General features: G+C 39.4%; 1 protein-coding gene across 19 annotated transcripts in view; it reads right to left on the bottom strand.

Moving 5' to 3' along the window:
- Positions 1-17,190, bottom strand: part of TTLL5 (tubulin tyrosine ligase like 5) — a 276,284-nt gene that overhangs the window by 170,161 nt on the left and 88,933 nt on the right. For 16 of the 19 annotated variants that reach the window (XR_015721823.1, XM_045807764.2, XM_045807766.2 and 13 more), the window contains 5 exons: positions 17,085-17,123; positions 10,254-10,411; positions 9,016-9,322; positions 4,597-4,717; positions 1,082-1,228 (listed from right to left, as the gene is read on the bottom strand). Coding sequence is in view for 18 of the 19 variants with exons in the window: in XM_045807764.2 (XP_045663720.2) it covers positions 1,082-1,228; positions 4,597-4,717; positions 9,016-9,322; positions 10,254-10,411; positions 17,085-17,123 (772 nt within the window). In the remaining variant the exon portion in view is untranslated. The remainder of the gene's footprint in view (positions 1-1,081; positions 1,229-4,596; positions 4,718-9,015; positions 9,323-10,253; positions 10,412-17,084; positions 17,124-17,190) is intronic. The other 3 variants (XM_045807767.2, XM_045807771.2, XM_045807773.2) reach the window with 1 other exon arrangement.

Raw genomic sequence — 17,190 nt, 5'->3', positions numbered from 1 at the left:
ACAGGAAAACAATAAGATAAAACGGACTCCTGATAAATGCACACTTCATCATCTGGTTTCATTACCATTGGGCTAATTTGTCTTTATAGTAAAGATACTTACTTCCTCCATGTACTTTTGCCACCTATAAATTTGATACATTATTCTCTGTCATTATTTCATAAAACATTTTGGAATTTCCAAATAAAAGTTACAGAATAAATGTAAATTTTTATCATGCTTTCTGCCCACATAACCCATTCAAAAAGAACATTATAGTAGCTTAATAACATCTGTGCTCACACTTGCAGCTTTAACAGTATGACAACAGAGATACTGTATTTTGTTAGAATTAGGGAGAGGAAAGATAGGTCTTGGAAGGTACTCCTATACCAGCAACCAAACTGAGTAAATTCTTCACTTATACAAGACATACCAAATTCTCAACAGGTCTAGACTAAATTGTAGCTATCGATTCGGTATATCGATATTCTACTAATCATTCCACACATCTTTACAAATGCCATTTAAATTTCCATGTCTCAGTTTTCCCTTCGCAAAATGACCATACTTTTTTCTCCCAAATACTGGTATTTCCAAAGCATTCTAAGACCCTTTGGATATCAGGTGCTTTGTAAAATATTCTAAGTAGTGTATTTCCTGGTGTGGGTATAACATGATGTCACTGTTTAAGATGGTCTCAAATACAAAGTATAACTCTCTCAGGAAAGAAGATTACATCATTCTATTAAATCCACAAGTTAATTTGCTCTCAAATAGTCAATTCACCACTGTCTACAGGCATAATAATGACAATGCAAATTCACATAGTCCAGGATTCATCTGAGATACAATAGCACGCAAAGGGAATATGCTTTTTGATAAGCATTAACTATGGCCACTGGGCTTTCAGAAGTAATAAGTAGCTTTTCAGGCCAGCTAGGTTAAGGAGCGAGGTCCAGCTCCCTGTAACAGTTACACACAAGGGCTGACAACACTAGAAAAGAGAAGGACCTCTCCACCCAGCTGGACACAGGCCTCTAGCCTGCTGCTCGTAGTGTATGGCAATCTAAAACACAAGAGTAAGAAATAAACCACCTACCTTGTTATACACAATAATAAAATCACCCAGTTGGTGGGCCAAGATTCTTCTGCGTTCCAGAAGTGCCAAGCGTCGACTGGGTAATACCATCCTCAGTGAGTGCTGGAGGTTACTGGACGCTCGTTTAAGGAAGCGAACCACTAACTCCTATTAAGAGTCATCAGGGAAAAAAAAGCAGGGATTGTACTAAGCAACAGAAGACAGGCTACGAAGGGTTTAACCAACAGAGATATAAGAACAGGTACATGATACATTTCAACAAGTAAGACCCAGAGCAAAAACATGAGGTATAAGGAGGATACAGAAAGACAAAACAAAAGAAACTTACTCTTTCCTCAATAAGCTGGCAATCAGAAAATCAAAATAAATACATATGCAAATAAATATATATTAAAGAAGTAACTGTAAAAGTGCCACAACTCACATGCAAATAGTACTATAATAATTCAAAGTGTAGATATCACTTCTGATAGGGTGATCAGAGAAAGCTACTTAGGGAAAGTAGTTTTCAAGGACAGACAGTGGAAATTAAAACCATGGATGAAATCATCAAAGGTGAGAAGGAAGAGAAAGAACACAGAAATATTCATACTTAGAGACAGGAAAAAGGAGGAAGAATCAGAAAAACAAAAACAAAAAACCCATGGTAGAAACACCAGAAATTTACCCAAAAACCCAAGGAGAAAGAGTGGCAATGGAAGCCAAGGGAGTTAAAAGCTCTGTGGCAAAAGCTTCCAAGAGACCAGAGCTGAAAAGGACCAGGACCAAGACAAGGCCATTATTTCCATTGTGAGATAACTTCAAGAGAACACTTTCAGCACAGGAAAGGGAATAGAAGGAAGAGGCTAAGAAGAGCACGGGTAATAAAGAATAGAAGCCACTCATTTAAAAAAGTTTAGTGATAAAGAAAAAGAAAGAACCAATACTCTATGTGTGAGGGGTGGTGGTTTCTTTTTTCCTTCCCCATGGGGAAGGGGGTTCGTGGGGGGGGAGCTGAGAGGAAAGTCATTAAAGGGTACAAAGAGTACATCTCACTTGGCATGGGGCAAAGGATTTGGAAATCTGAGTAGACACCAATCAGATCATTCACAGTATGACAAATGCTTCCAAGAGAGATTTTGTGAGACCAAGGGCCTTAAAGAGAATTGTTTCTTCCCTCCCCACTCCCCCACAACGTGATAAAACTGATAGATTTGAGGACCTTCTATTGATGCGCCTCCCGTGAGTTATGTGATAAAGAATCTCTAACCCTAACCTGAGGCAGAGAAGACAATTCGACCCCTACCTTCCTCGTCAACAAGACCACCACAATCATCAGGAAACGGGTTAGGGTTTGCTCTCTAGCTAGATTTTCAAACAGGAACGCACAGAACTGGTATTAAGTGTTGCAGTGATGATCCCAAGTAGTCTCGTAAAACCCCCCTCGAAAAGCTGTGTGAGTTCCAAGCCAGCGCCTGCAGGGTTTATTCTATTCAGAGCTCTTTTTTCATTCCTTGAATTTGATTTTGGTTCATTGTCTTTTGTTGCCAATTTACTCCAGCATGAAGAAATAGCGTCATAACCAGAGGCTGGATTTCACGGTTCTACTCTGCTGTCTTTACTATAGGGTGGTTTAAACTGTTACATTAAAACATTATTTTTTCACAGTGGAGCAGACAAACTGACTCTCAAAAGGCAGTTTCAATTTTCCACTTGGAAAGAGCAGAGCTAACATTTTCCACTGATGGTTGAAGGATTATTCACAACACACAAGGTTTTATCTCTGGGTTGTATTGGCTACTTTAAATTCACAAGTTGTTTTCTGGGATTTCCATCATGTTTTTATAATAAGCCTGGCATATCGTATGCCTCTTGTATGTGGAGAACTGAAAATTATCGTAGGGTCACCACTGAGTTGCACAAAGGATGCAGCTTTCTCAGACTTAAAGGTCCCTCTCTTGGGGGTGACAGAACCTGGTGGTCAAAAGGCTATAGAAGGGCTGTGGCTTCTTCCATAAGCGTTGACCTTACCAAGGAGCATGAAGTTCCCTGTCATTCCAATTCAAAAAGAAAAACCTTGCTAGAATACTAAATCCTAGACATGTTCAAATGACTGATACACAGCAAATTATTATACAGTTTGTTTAGAGTCGTCTAATAAGAACTTCATAAAATTTCAACTAGTGGAGAAATAATGTTAAAATGAAGGATGGTACAATCTCAGAGAGGCTATGATAAAGTGTTGACTTTCACAGGGTTAATGTGACACCCTCCGGACAGAAAACAAATGCCTTGTGATGCACGGAAACAACGAAAGAGCAAATAATGTATAATTGTAACCTGTGCGTTCAAGTTCCAGTATCACCACACACAGCCTGTGGGACAAGAGGCAAATTACATCCCTGTTCTAGGTCTTTGTTGCCTCAGCTACAAAATGGGGATGACAGCATCTACGTCAGAGTTAATGCAACGTTAATGGGGATGACAGCGTCCACGTCAGAGTTAATGCAACGTTAATGGGGATGACAGCGTCCACGTCAGAGTTAATGCAACGTTAATGGGGATGGCAGCGTCTACGTCAGAGTTAATGCAACGTTAATGGGGATGACGGCGTCCACGTCAGAGTTAATGCAACGTTAATGGGGATGACGGCGTCCACGTCAGAGTTAATGCAACGTTAATGGGGATGACGGCGTCCACGTCAGAGTTAATGCAACGTTAATGGGGATGACAGCGTCCACGTCAGAGTTAATGCAACGTTAATGGGGATGACAGCGTCCACGTCAGAGTTAATGCAATGTTAATGGGGATGGCAGCGTCTACGTCAGAGTTAATGCAACGTTAATGGGGATGACAGCGTCCACGTCAGAGTTAATGCAATGTTAATGGGGATGGCAGCGTCTACGTCAGAGTTAATGCAACGTTAATGGGGATGACAGCGTCTAGGTCAGAGTTAATGCAACGTTAATGGGGATGACAGCGTCTACGTCAGAGTTAATGCAACGTTAATGGGGATGACAGCGTCTACGTCAGAGTTAATGCAACGTTAATGGGGATGACAGCGTCTACGTCAGAGTTAATGCAACGTTAATGGGGATGACAGCGTCCACGTCAGAGTTAATGCAACGTTAATGGGGATGACAGCGTCCACGTCAGAATTAACACAATGGGAAAACTGAAGAGTTAGAGAGCTCTAAATTGTTCTTCTTTTTGAGGGCTTTGCACGGGGCCTGACATCTAATGAGCAATCAATTTCCATTTTTAGGATGAAATAAACTGATGCCCTCAACACAGTGTGATGAACATGGCCCCAGATCAAAGATTTACTTCACATTAAAGTAAGAGAAATCTATAAACTATCGTGTGGACCAACTCTTTCACCAGAAGACTATATTGCTCTTTACCCTATTTGGGAAAAAAAGAAGAGGAAGAAGAGGAGGAGGAGAAGGAGGAGGAGGAGGAGGAGGAGACGATGACAACGACAAAGAAGAAAAGAAACAGGGAAAGTAAAAAGGTTCCAACAAGAAGAGCCTCACCATCTGTTCATCCTCTTTGGCAGCCCAACTGGCATTGAACGTTTGACCTCCACTGTCTTTCATCAGGCGAATTTGAACATGCTGGAGATAGGCAGAGAATGCTATTCGGGCCTGCACTTTGCTATAGAAATCCAAAACAACATACCGTTACGAGACAGAATGGTAAGCCTACCAGATGTGTACTTGCCTCAGTCAAAGTGCACTGTGAGGATCCTCCTACTAGGATGGCTAAGAAAAACGAAGCCCATCATCAGTCACTGACTAAAGATCCCTTCCACGGAGTACCTGAGATTTCTTTTTTCTATTAAAGAATCCTATGTATTTTCTCATTATTAACATGGGAGAAAAAAATCAAACAAGAATAGGAAATCAGGTTTCCTACTCTTATACCTTATCTCTGAACTTTCTAGCAACTTTCTTGTGGGAAACGGCCAGGAAAAGTACTGAATCTTCACAAGAACGTTTACATTAACGTAGAAAGGTTTTTCTGCGTTGGAGGCCCTTATGTACTTATCAGTTGGTGCAAAAGTATGCTTTTGCTATGGCAACTAATATTTCTGGTGTGCAAAGGCCTCCGAAGCAGGAAAGAGATAAATCCTACAAAGGAACTTTTGAGACCAAATTTTAAGGTCATGCTTTTCTCAACTACAAGACAGGAATGGCTGGAGCCCAGAACAAATGAGTGAGGTCCAACAGAGTTTGGCATAGATGAACTGACAGGCTGGGACGAGCCCAGATGTTCAGTGGGAAAAAGAAATCTTTACATATAGTAAAAAGCACCTCAGCGACATCACTGAAAACCCCAGCGGGTTTCTGCTTGGTGGTCTAGGTTGGAAATAAGGAAATCTGTTCAAGCTATGGTTTAGAAGACAGAAATACCAGAGACACATTGACGATTTTCACTTCAGCTGCTAATTGTAGCAGATCTGTTTTCCTTCAGGAGAGATTTTGGTTACTTCAGCTGATCGGCCTTCTGACACTCCAGCCAAAATTACATCAGCGAAGATTAGGGCCCAACACAAACTTTGTTTACAATCCTCACACATGCAATCACTGAATGCTTTCTACTCACTGTTCCTCCAAAGTTAGGATGAAGGACTTGTCCAGAGTCAAGTGGACATCTAGGTCTAGGTCTAACTTCTACGTATGTGGTGGAGGGACTGAAGGGGAGGGGAGTTAGGTTAAGAAGTAGATTTGCTCTTGAAGGTTTAATACAGAAGATCTTCAGAGCGTAAAATGTAAGTCAGGCTGTATCTTTTTTACTAATGGGGACAGTTTATGGGAGTACAGTATGATTTTGAAAAAACAAATTTATATCTTCAAATGTTTCTCAACAAGGACAACACTTAGATTCTTATTCACCTGGAGACCACATGTCACTTTCCCCTCAACCACTCCCATAAGCCTTACCTCCACAATAGATTATTTTCAAGACAAAATAAGCGAAAAAGATTCTTAATTTTGGTCCACAAATTCACCTGCTATCGAATGAGGCAGAAATACATCTCCAAAGTAGAATACCTGATTTTATTAATTATTCCCATAATGCTAAAACATGAAGGTCTTTTGGATAAGGGAATTATTATTTTGGAGTTGAGATTTCAATCATTATTTTGTTGCAAATCATTGCCACAAATCAAATGAACAAGTACTGAGTTTTCCATTTATATAAACCTTATTGAAAGGACCCAGGGTTGTTCATTCTGAGACTGGCCCTAAAATACTGTACACATTGCTCAGCTAGTCATTTAAAACAAACCCAAAAAGATGAAAGAATGAAAACCAGAATGATTTATACCTCCAAATCCCCTATTTTTAAAAAATTAAGCTTATATGGATCCTCAGTATGAAAATTACACAACTAAAGGCTAGAGCCGAGAGTCTCGAATCCTTGCCATGACCTCCCTGAGACCCCTCAGTAGCCACGGAGATGCCCCACAGAATGATGGGTAGCTCCAGGGAACAGAGTCTGAAAACCACTAATTTGCATTAACACACCAGGCAACTACAACAGTTTACTCATTGAAAGTCAGATCCATGAGATTTATGAAGAAATAATTTATTTCTACAACAGCTAAGTAGAATGTTATTGCTGGAAAGGGCCTTAGAATATAGTCCAGTGGTTTTCAAATGTTCTATTTCAATTCAGTGGAATCTTTTTTCCCCTCCAGAAAGCACAGTTTGAAAAACATTTGTCTAACCCCATACCTTGGCCTAAAGGAAAAGGAAACTGAGGCGTGGAGAAGCTCTCTGAGCAGCTCATGATCACACAGTCCGTTGGTGAGCACTTTGGTGTGCTCCCCGCTCAACAGAACTACTGCCATTCTCCATGACACTTCCAGACCTTAACTCGATCTCCCCACTCCCCTAAGCCCCCAATATTACCCACCACCCTTGCAATATAAGAACTGACCTCTAACAGAAAATAAAGGCCAAAATACACAAATACCTAACCTTCCTCCCCTTCCACTTCTAGCTACTGCATTCATCCCCATAGTGCTTTCTTTCTGACTTACAGGAAGAGATACCCCTCCAGTGGTCTCTTTCCACCTTCCTTTAGGGCCCTTCTTATCAATATATCCATTTCTGCATCTCTAATCCTCTTTCCTTTTTTTTTTTTTTTATGATTCTATTTATTTATTTATTTAGACAGCATGAGCAGGGGGAGGGTGGAGAGAGAGAGAGAATCTCAAGCAGACTGTGCTCTAAGTGGGGAGCCCGATGCAGGGCTCAATCTCATGACCCTGAGATCATGACCTGAGCCAAAACCAAGAGTCAGACGCTTAACCGACTGAGCCACCCAGGTGCCCCTAATCCTCTTTCCATCAAACCCTTCCCCTAGTCTATAAATAAGTTCCAGAATCCCCATCTTTAAAAAAAAAAAAAAAAAAAATCCTTTTCTCTTAGCTTGCTCTCACTGATGTGTTCTCACCTCCCTTTCACTGCCAAACCGTCTGAAAAAGTTGGTGTGCACTTGCTTTCTTATTTCCACAACTCACGATTTCTCACAACTCACAAACTGGCCCTAGGTCAGAAATGCAGGAGTCTCTTTTCACTCTTCATGCTCTCTCGGGCTGTCTGAGGCAGACGACAGCTTGGAACTCTCATTCTGGAACTTCTACCACACTTCTAGGCTGATGCTTACCTCTCTAACTGCTAGTTTCTGTGTCTTTACTATTAAACACTGGTTTTCCCCAGCGCTGAATTCTCCTCCTTTTCTCCTGTCTGTGCTTGCTGGACTAAAGTGAATTGGACAAGCTCATCCACTCTGAAGTTCCCAATTATCAACTGCCCAATTCTGTTCAACTCTGACCTTCAAAGCTGTATCTTCACCTATTCACTGAACAACTTCATCCCAAAGCCCTTCAACCTCACTGTGTCCCAAATGAAACATATTTGTATCTTGAAACCAACTCCTATGCTCCTTATATTGACTGATGGCATCGCCAAGTTGCTAAGTTTGGGAAATCCAGCCTCTCTGGAGTTCTTAAATCTACAGAGACCAAGGCCTGCCAATTTGAACTTGCAAATTTCATTCAGTCCATCCCATCCTCTCCATTCTGGTAACCATGGCTCTGGTCAAGGCCTTCATCTTCCTGGCTCTGGACTATTGTGACAGCCCCTAACTCACCTTTCTGCTTTTCATTCTCCTCTTATCAATCACTGACCCACAATGCCCCCAGAATTTACCTTCTAAATCAAGATCTGACCATATCATTCATCTGCTTAAAAATTATTCATCTAGAAAATACAGTCCCAGCTCCTCTTAGAGCGCTTTATGATCAAATGACATCCATTTTTTTTTTTTGTCTTATCTCTTACTGCACCCTTCTCTCCATGTAACTACATAGCCTAGCACAATTCCTGCACAGAGCATGTGCTCAATAACCCTCTGCTGAGGGGCTAAATGACTGACTGAACCATCACATCTCCCTGCCTTTATTCCCTCTACTGGTACTCCTGCACACACCTGTCACCTCTCAGCCCTCCTGACATCTTGCTCATGAGCTCAAGCCTGGTTCAAATACTGTCACCTTCCTCATGTCCCTCGAGCCTTCCCAGGCAAGACCAGTCCTTTCTCTGTGTCCTAAGAGCACTTCGTCTGTATTGGGGCCCCCGCTCAGTAAGTATCCCTACACCAAACTGTGAGCCACTTGAACTCTGCGCTTTTAGTGACTGACACTCAAACCCAACAAGTACTTGTTGGGCCAGTGAGGCGTGGGTTTGGATCACAGCTCTATACTTGGACAAACAACGTCTCTAAGGCTCAGTTTCCTTAATAGTAACAATAATAATAAAATCACAGTCATTACCTCCCAGGACTGCTGTAAGAAAAGGAAAATGGCTGCCAAGCTACCAGCACAGTACCTGGTACACAAGTTAACAGGTTTTACTATCATAATTACCAAAGGTACATACCTGAGATTGCCGTTATCTTGCAGAATCTGCATCAGGTTAAATTTAGGCTCTGGCTCCTGAGTCTCAATTTTGCAGCACTGTTCACCTGTATTATTCCATTCAGAAACTTTCATGGCATTTTCTTTGGGTGAATTTTCTACCATAACAGTCAATGAGGGGGTGTATTTGGCTTGATCTTCTCCAAGGGGCCCTGCGGATTCCTCCTGGGAAGCCTCCTGCTCTTCATCTTCATTGTCTAACGCGACCTCTTCCTCCTCTTCACTCTCTGTCTCAGTTTTAACATTCATTTCAGCTGGCTGAGTGATCACTAAATGCGAAGAATCACTAATGTTGCTGAAAAAAGGATTAAATTTTCCTCTCTCCCAATACCTTCCTTTCATCTTTTTTAGTAAAAACCCATCTCTAAGTCAGACCACGAAAAAGGCACAAAACAAACAGCATACACGTCACTCTCCAGTCTAAAGCATTCTAAAAACCCACCTTCAAGTTTCTCAGCATAACACCGATAGCTCTCTCACAACTTCGGGCAAACATCTGGGTAATCTCTACAGTGTGTTAGAGGTTTTTAGAAGGGTACATTTTATGGAGGTACAAAGAACAGGGGACTAGCTTTCTATCCTACATTTATTCATTATCTTTCTCTTTCACCAGCTTGGAAGGTCTGTGAGGACAAGGACCATATCTTTTTTATTCACCGATGAAACCCTAGTGACTAACCTGCCTGATACAGGTGCTCAACAATGGGGGGGGGGCAGTCTGTCAGTGACAAATAGACCTAAAATTGGGAGAATCTGGGAGATAAAGAATTTCTCCTTGCCTGTTCATGGTTAAAATATTTATACCATTCAGCAATGTCAAAGGATGAACTAGATTTAATACCTAATCATGAAAAAGCTGAACAATAACGCTCAGGATTCCATTAAACTTGAGCTAAAGTATTTCTTTATATTGTTATATTTTTATACGTCAAGTATTTCTAGAGTATCAGCTAGTTACATGATGCTGAACTAAGAGCAAAAGCCAAAACCGTGTATGCTTCACTTATTCTCCAGGACAAATATTACAGAATGGAAGGTTTAAAAACTTATAATCCTTTTGAAATTAAGTTTCAGAGAAAAAGACTGTACAAAAATATTAAGTGTATGTGATTGGGAAGGTTCTGATTCATTAAGAAGCTGATTAACTCAGACTGGCAAGACACGGACAATGGAGTTTGGCGTAAGCTCACCAGCAGGTACCTGGGTATTTTGGCCTCATTGCCCTCAATCTGCCACTCCGTCGTCGACGTTTTCGCACCTCCAAAGACAGGAGCTTCCTCTCATAGAGAGCAGCGTGCAGTTTGGCCTTTGAATTCATACTCTCTACCTTTAATTCTGGTGCTCCGTCAGCAGCTAGTCTATGGAAAAAAACAATATGGTAGCTCCAGCCTTCCGAAAGTTCTCTCCTTTATTCCAAAGCTAAGCTTGACAGAATTCTGTAACCAACAACAGGCTAGATATGGTACCTCTAGTGAATTCTAAAAGGTTTGACAGATAAATGGGAATACTGGAATCTACATTAAAACTTCACTAATGGCCTGTCTGAATTTGTTAAATGTTCTGAACAAAAATATATCTGAAGACAGTGTTTAAGTATTTTTAAGTATCCAGTCATACTGGCTGACTATTTACTGCAGAGCCCATAAAGTGCTATCTAATCCCTTATACCTAGAAGGACTGGGAGACACTGGTATCACTTTAATTCTTAAGCTGGGTGGTGGCTAGAGGTGTTTGTTTTATTGTTACTCATTATAATTTACTCAGACTTACACAAATATTCTTCTAATGTATACAATGTTCAATAAATGCAATATCTAATGTATAAATATTTAATAAATAAAGAGGTTCAGACAAGGGGAGGAATGGCTGATACCTGTGAATGTGGTAGCACAGAGCTAGACTTGTGCAGGAAGTGTCTTAGGAAAGTTACCAAGGCCTTGAGCCTCAAGCATTCCAACAAGAGGAACTCCTCTCTTAGAGTCTACTTAGTTACATGGGGAGGTGGGCAGAGGTGGTAGGACCTCTCCAGATGTTAAGTACAGGTCAAGAGTTAGAGTCAGAGGCACAGACAAGGGAAGGCATCAGATGCTGGACAAAGCCAAGTTCAATCAGGTCATGAATGGGAAATGGGATGGGAAGGTGATGGCAGCAGCTACATTAGGCATTAAAGTAAGATAAATCATAAGTTAGGGAAGTGATTGGTATCAGGCCCAATCCAAACAAGGACCAGGCAAAGTACTGCACAGGCAGAGGTAACTAGGTCAGCAAAGAGAGAGCAGGATCTTGGTCATTGGATCAGAAAAGAAGTATCCATGTCAGTGTCTGAAAGCAGGCAGCTGACTCTGTATACTCAGAACTTAAGATCTAACTGGTTGGCTCTGAATTCTCTCAGAGAATTGAACTCCCTAGAACTCAAAGTGTATTCCCTTTGAGGTCAAGGAATCATCCTCATTTCTCTGGGAGTTTTCAGTCTTTGACAATAATGGAAAGGCTGTGTCTTTTGGTCTCTGTAGGAGTTTTAGGGATCTCTGAGTGGATAAACTGGACAGTAAATCTAGAAACTTTCTCTCTAGAGCAGGAAACTCGGCCAAGAAAAGGGTGGTCCTGACACATGGGGGCAGAAACCAGAAGCAAATTAATAAACTTTAAAAATAATTCAAATCCAGCTTACCATCGTCCCAACAACTAAACACTGCACCACCACCACCCCCAACACACACAGTTGTGAAAAGATTTCTAGCCAATTAAATAATAAAGAAAATGACGCAAATCCAACACTTTAAAATAACAATTGTGAACTAAGAAACCATGAATAGAGCAACGAATTCTAAGTAGTACAAGGGATGGAGGTAGGGAATGATGGAGAAAGCGTGATAAACTCTTCTGATAAACAGAATTATGGTTCTATGGGGGTAAGGACTATACTTGTCTTGTTGACCACTGGATCAGAGATGCCCATGAGACTGCCCAGCACACAGCTGACATATCATGAATATTTTTGGATAAACAACTGAATTCCCTATAAATAAGATGCAACACCTTTTAGCTACATCTACCTCATTTTATTTTTCCAACATTTTATTATGAAAGTATTTACACAAACAGAAAAGTTTTAAGAATTGTACAGCAATTCTTGGAGTACCCACACCCTAGTTCCTGCAATGAATATATTGCTATATTTGTTTCAGCACATATATCCAACCATCCCTTCTTCTATTCATCCATCGATCCATCTAATTTTTAAAGCATTTCAAAGTTACACATAGAGGTCAGTGCACTTTACTTCTAAATGCTTCAACATGCATATCGTTAAGTCACTAGAGTTCAGTATTTGTTTTACAGGGCTTTTGGTGTCTTGTTTTTGTTTTGTTTGTTTTTTGGTGAGCTAACCACTATATACAGTGAAATATCCAAATATTAAATGCCCACTGATGAGTTTTGACAAATGCCTAGAACTATATATAACATGAACTCTAATGTTACTACCCCTCAGAAAGTTCTCATGTCCCTTCCCAGTCAATCCCTCCCTCACACTCCTAAATAGACCACGGTCTTAAATTTCTTCATCACTTAAGTTTGCCTGTTCTAGAACTTCATAAAAATGGAATTACACAGTATGAACTCTTCTGTGTAAGTCTCCTTTCATTCTGCATGTTTTTGAGATTCATTCATGTTGTGTGTATCCCTATTTATGCCTTTTTATTGCTGAGGATTAGTCCACTCTATGAATAATCCACAGTTTACCTACTTTCCGGGTATTGGACCCCCTACGTTGTTTCCAGTTTGGGATTATGAATAAAGCTGCTATGAACAGTTTTGTACAAATCGTTTTGTGGTTATGTTTTTCATTCCTTCTGGGTAAAGATCTCAGCATGGAGCTTTCTAGGCTAACAAACTGGCAGACTCCTTCTCAAGTGCTTGTACAAGGTTATGCTGCCAATGACAACTTATCAGAGTTCCATGAGCTCCACAACCTCACCATTTGATGCTGTTGCTCACTTCGGCTTTTCCCCAGCTTTACTGAGCTATAACTGACAAAATCATATGGCATTTAAAGTGGACAACACGGTGATATAATTTTAGCCATTCTGCTGGACGTTTAGTGGCATTTCATGATTTTAATTTGCAATTCTCTGATAACTAATGTTGTTAAGCACATGTTCAAGAGCGTTTCGGCTACTCCCACACCTTCTTTTGGTGGTGTCTGTTCCAATATTTCACCCGTTTGTGAAAGGGTTGATCGATTGTCTTCTAATTCTTCAGATGAGGAGCTCATTATATTTCCTAGATACCGGCCTTTGTCTGATGAGTATCTTCACTCAGTCTATGGCTTGCCTAGTCGCTTTTCTAACAGTATGCAATGATAAGCAAAAGTTTTTAATTTTGAGGAAATCTAGCTTATCATTTTTTCCTTTTTGGGTATTGCTTTCTGTGTCATGTCTAAAAACTTTTGCCAAGCCCAAAATCACAAAGATATTTTCCTAGATTTTCCTCAAGAAGTTTTATAGTAATAGCTTTTATGTTTATGACTATGAATCATCTCTAATTTTTCTGGGAGATAGGGGCTGAGGCTCATTTTTAAAAGCACAATATCCAGTTCCAGCCCTATTTGTTAAAAAGAATTTCCTTTCAGGGCGCCTGGGTGGCTCAGTCAGTTGAGCCTCTGACTCTTGATTTTGGCTCAGGTCCTGATCTCAGGGTCGTGAGATTGAGCCCTGTGTTGGGCTCCATGCTGGGTGTGGAGCCTGCTTAAGATTCTCTCTCCCTCTGCCCCTCCCTTGCCCCCACTTTCTCTCTCTAAAAAAACAAAACAAAGACCCAGAAAGCAAAACAAAACAAAAAAAACAATGAACATTTCTGCTATTGCGATAGCCTGAATAAAATCATCTCTTTAAAAAGAAAACGTTTCCTTTCCCCATCGGACTTTGGGCCCTTTGATTAAAGTCAAAACACCATATAAATATAGGCCTATTCTGGACTCTTTATTTTGTTCCACTGATCAACTTGCCACAGTTTTGCTTACATGATAGTATTTAAGTCGGGTACCCTAAGTCTTTTTCAAGTCTTTTTCAAGATTACTTTGGATATTCTAAGTCCTTTGTATTTCCACATTAAAAAAAAAAAAATTTAAGTCAATTTCTGCTGGTGATGAAAAAAATATAGTCAATTTCTACAAAAAAAAATCTACTGGAATAATGATTGGGATTGCATCAGATCTTCAGATCAATTTGGAGAGAATGAACTTTTTTTGCAATATTAAGTCTTCTAATCCATGCACATCACTTATCTCCCCACTTATTTAGGGCTGCTTTCCTTTCTTTCAGTAATATTTAGTAAGCTTTTACTGTACAGATATTGAACATAGTTTGTAAAATTTATCCCTGAGAATTTCATATTTTCAAATGCTACCATAAACAAAATTTTAAATTTCATTTTTAAATTATTTACTGCTAGCATATTAAAATGCCATAGGTGTTAGTATACTGACCATATATCCTTGCTAAGTGCACTATATGTTCTTGTAGTTATTCTGGAGAGGCTTTAGGATTTCCCATTAACCAGATCATGTCATCTAAGACTAAAGACATCTGGTTTCTTCCTTGCCAATCTGTATGCCTTTTCTCCCTGACTCCCCACCCCTTCGTTTATTGTACAGCTTGGGATGACCTCTAGTATAAAGTGAATACAAAAGGCAAAAGTGGACATCTTGCCATATTACTAATACAGAGGGACACCTTCAATATTTTGCCACTAAGTATGATATTAGCAATAGATTTTCATAGAAGGCCTTTACCAGATGAAGAAATTCCCTTCCATTCCTGATTTGCTAAGAGTTTTTCTCATAAACGTGAATTATATCAGATGCTTTTTGCATCTAATAAAATGATCACCTAGTTTTTCTCCTTTATATATGGTAAATTATACGGACTAATTTGCAAATGTTAAATCAACTTTGTACTACTAGGAAAAGTCTCACTTAGTCATATGTATTGCCCTTTTTCTTTATACTTGGATTCAGTTTGCTAATATTCTTTGAGGAAATTTTGTGTCTGTGTCCATGAAGATATTAGCCTGTAATTTTCTTCTTTTTAAAAATGTCTTTGTCAGGTTTGGTGTCATAGTTATTGCTAACATCATAAAATGAATTGGGAAGTGTCCTTTCCTATATTTTTTAAAGAGTTCATGTAAGATTGGCGCTGTTCTTCCTCAAATGCTTGAAAGAAATTATCACTGAAACTATTGGGCCTGGAATTTTCTTTGTCAAAGGTATTTGATCACAAATTCAATATTCTGAATTGATATAGGGCTATTCAAAATTTCTATTTCAGCTTGTGTCAGTTTTGCTAAGTGTTCCCTCCCAAGGAATTCAGACATTTCATCTGGGTTGTCAAATTAGTGGAATAAGGTTGTTAATAATATTCCCTTAACGTCCTTTTTATGTCTGTAGGGTCTGTAAATTATTTCCCTCTTTCCTATCTGATACTGGTAATCAGTGTTCTTTTTTTTCACTAGATCAGCTGATTTAAGAGTTTATCAATTCTGCTACCTTATCAGTGAACAATTTTAGACTTTACTGGTTTTCTTTATTGTTTGTCTTTTATTTGATTCCCACCCTTTATTATTTCCATTCTTCTACTTACATTGGGTTACTCTTCTTTATCTAGTTTCATAAAATGAAACATTAGATCAGTTATTTAATCCTCTGTTTTCTGATATAAGCACTTAAAAAGCTATAAATTTCTCCCAAAACACTCCTTTAGCTGCATCCCACACATTTTAATGTTACATTTTTATTATTATTCAATTTAAAATACTTTCCAATTTTCCTCATGATTTCTTCCTTGATCCACGGATTATTTTGTAATGTGTGAATTTCCAAATATTTGGAGATTTTTCTATTGTTACCACTTTCTAATTCCACTGTGGTCAAAGACCATGCTGTTTATGATTTTAATCTTTTTAAATGTATTAAGATGTATTTCATGCAACAGCACATGGTCTGACATATGTCTGCCATATGCCAGCTTTCATTTGCTTATACCTCTATGCCACCAGAAAACTCCTGATGGTAATATAAAATGAATGCCAAAAACGAAGAAAGGCCAGAACCCACTGACTTTTAAATAGTCTTATTAAGATTTTTTTCTTTTGTTTCATTTTTTTCTAATTGCCAAATTGATAGCAATAGACTCTAGGAAGCATATTCTTTGACTAAAAACTGGAGGAAACTTATAAATTAACTGTGGCTTTCATTTGGAAGCAAGTTACAAACTTGACTTCTCCCAGTTTTCCCTTAATGAAATGGCAATCACACGTTCTCCTTCTTTAAACAAAATTAGATTTATGCTTCAAGGGGGTTTGATGAGAAACCAGGTTTATCCTCATCAATCCTTAAATGTAAAACTGAAAGCTAGATATAGGATGTCTCTTTCTTCTTGTTGCCATTTTGATTTCTAAAGCAGCACAGCACAAAGGGGATGTATGTAAGGTCTCAAACCAGGCGGGTGTATGCTTAGATTTAAGAGTTTTTGTTAGGGTTGTCATCTTTGGTTGGGCAAGGCCACCCCAGACCTTCCTCTAAGACCTTTCTCTCCTCCACCAGAATGAAGAGCCACAGGTGTTCTGCATACTTTCAGTTCTGTGGCAGACTGGAAGCAGTTCTGCTCAGTCCCATAAGGCACAGAGTTACACGCCCTGAGTATATCAAGGCCAACCATAACCACTTATTTGACTCTAATATGGCTCTAACACAGTTTTGAAATCTCATTTATACTTTGGTGTCTCTCACATAGCCAAACAAGAACACTATTGTTATTATTTCAAATGCTATACCTGGAGTTATAAAAGTAAATCCCAAACTTAGTTTGTAAACAGTTACCTCAGAATAGCGTTTGAATAGAAACATTTTTTATGTTACTATTCAAGCTCAGCCAAACCAAAAATGGTTACATATAATATCATGCTTAGCCCCTGCTTTGGTCACACATTGTGCACATGGGAAGAATTTGTCAACTTTTAAAAATCAGTTACCGTGTTCTTCCTGTCAATAAGCTTCTTCTTGGGTTTCCCCTACAGAAGTAGAAAGGACAACTGGGTTAGAGGACTGTTTAGATATTCTCTCCCTGACTTCACACGT

This window comes from Ursus americanus, chromosome 26, assembly GCF_024610735.1.
Source record: "Ursus americanus isolate L20-20 chromosome 26, mUrsAme1.1.p, whole genome shotgun sequence".
In the NCBI taxonomy this organism is placed as follows: Eukaryota; Metazoa; Chordata; class Mammalia; order Carnivora; family Ursidae; genus Ursus; species Ursus americanus.
The sequence above is the reverse complement of the archived record's forward strand: the minus strand, read 5'-3'. Positions and strand labels throughout refer to the sequence as shown.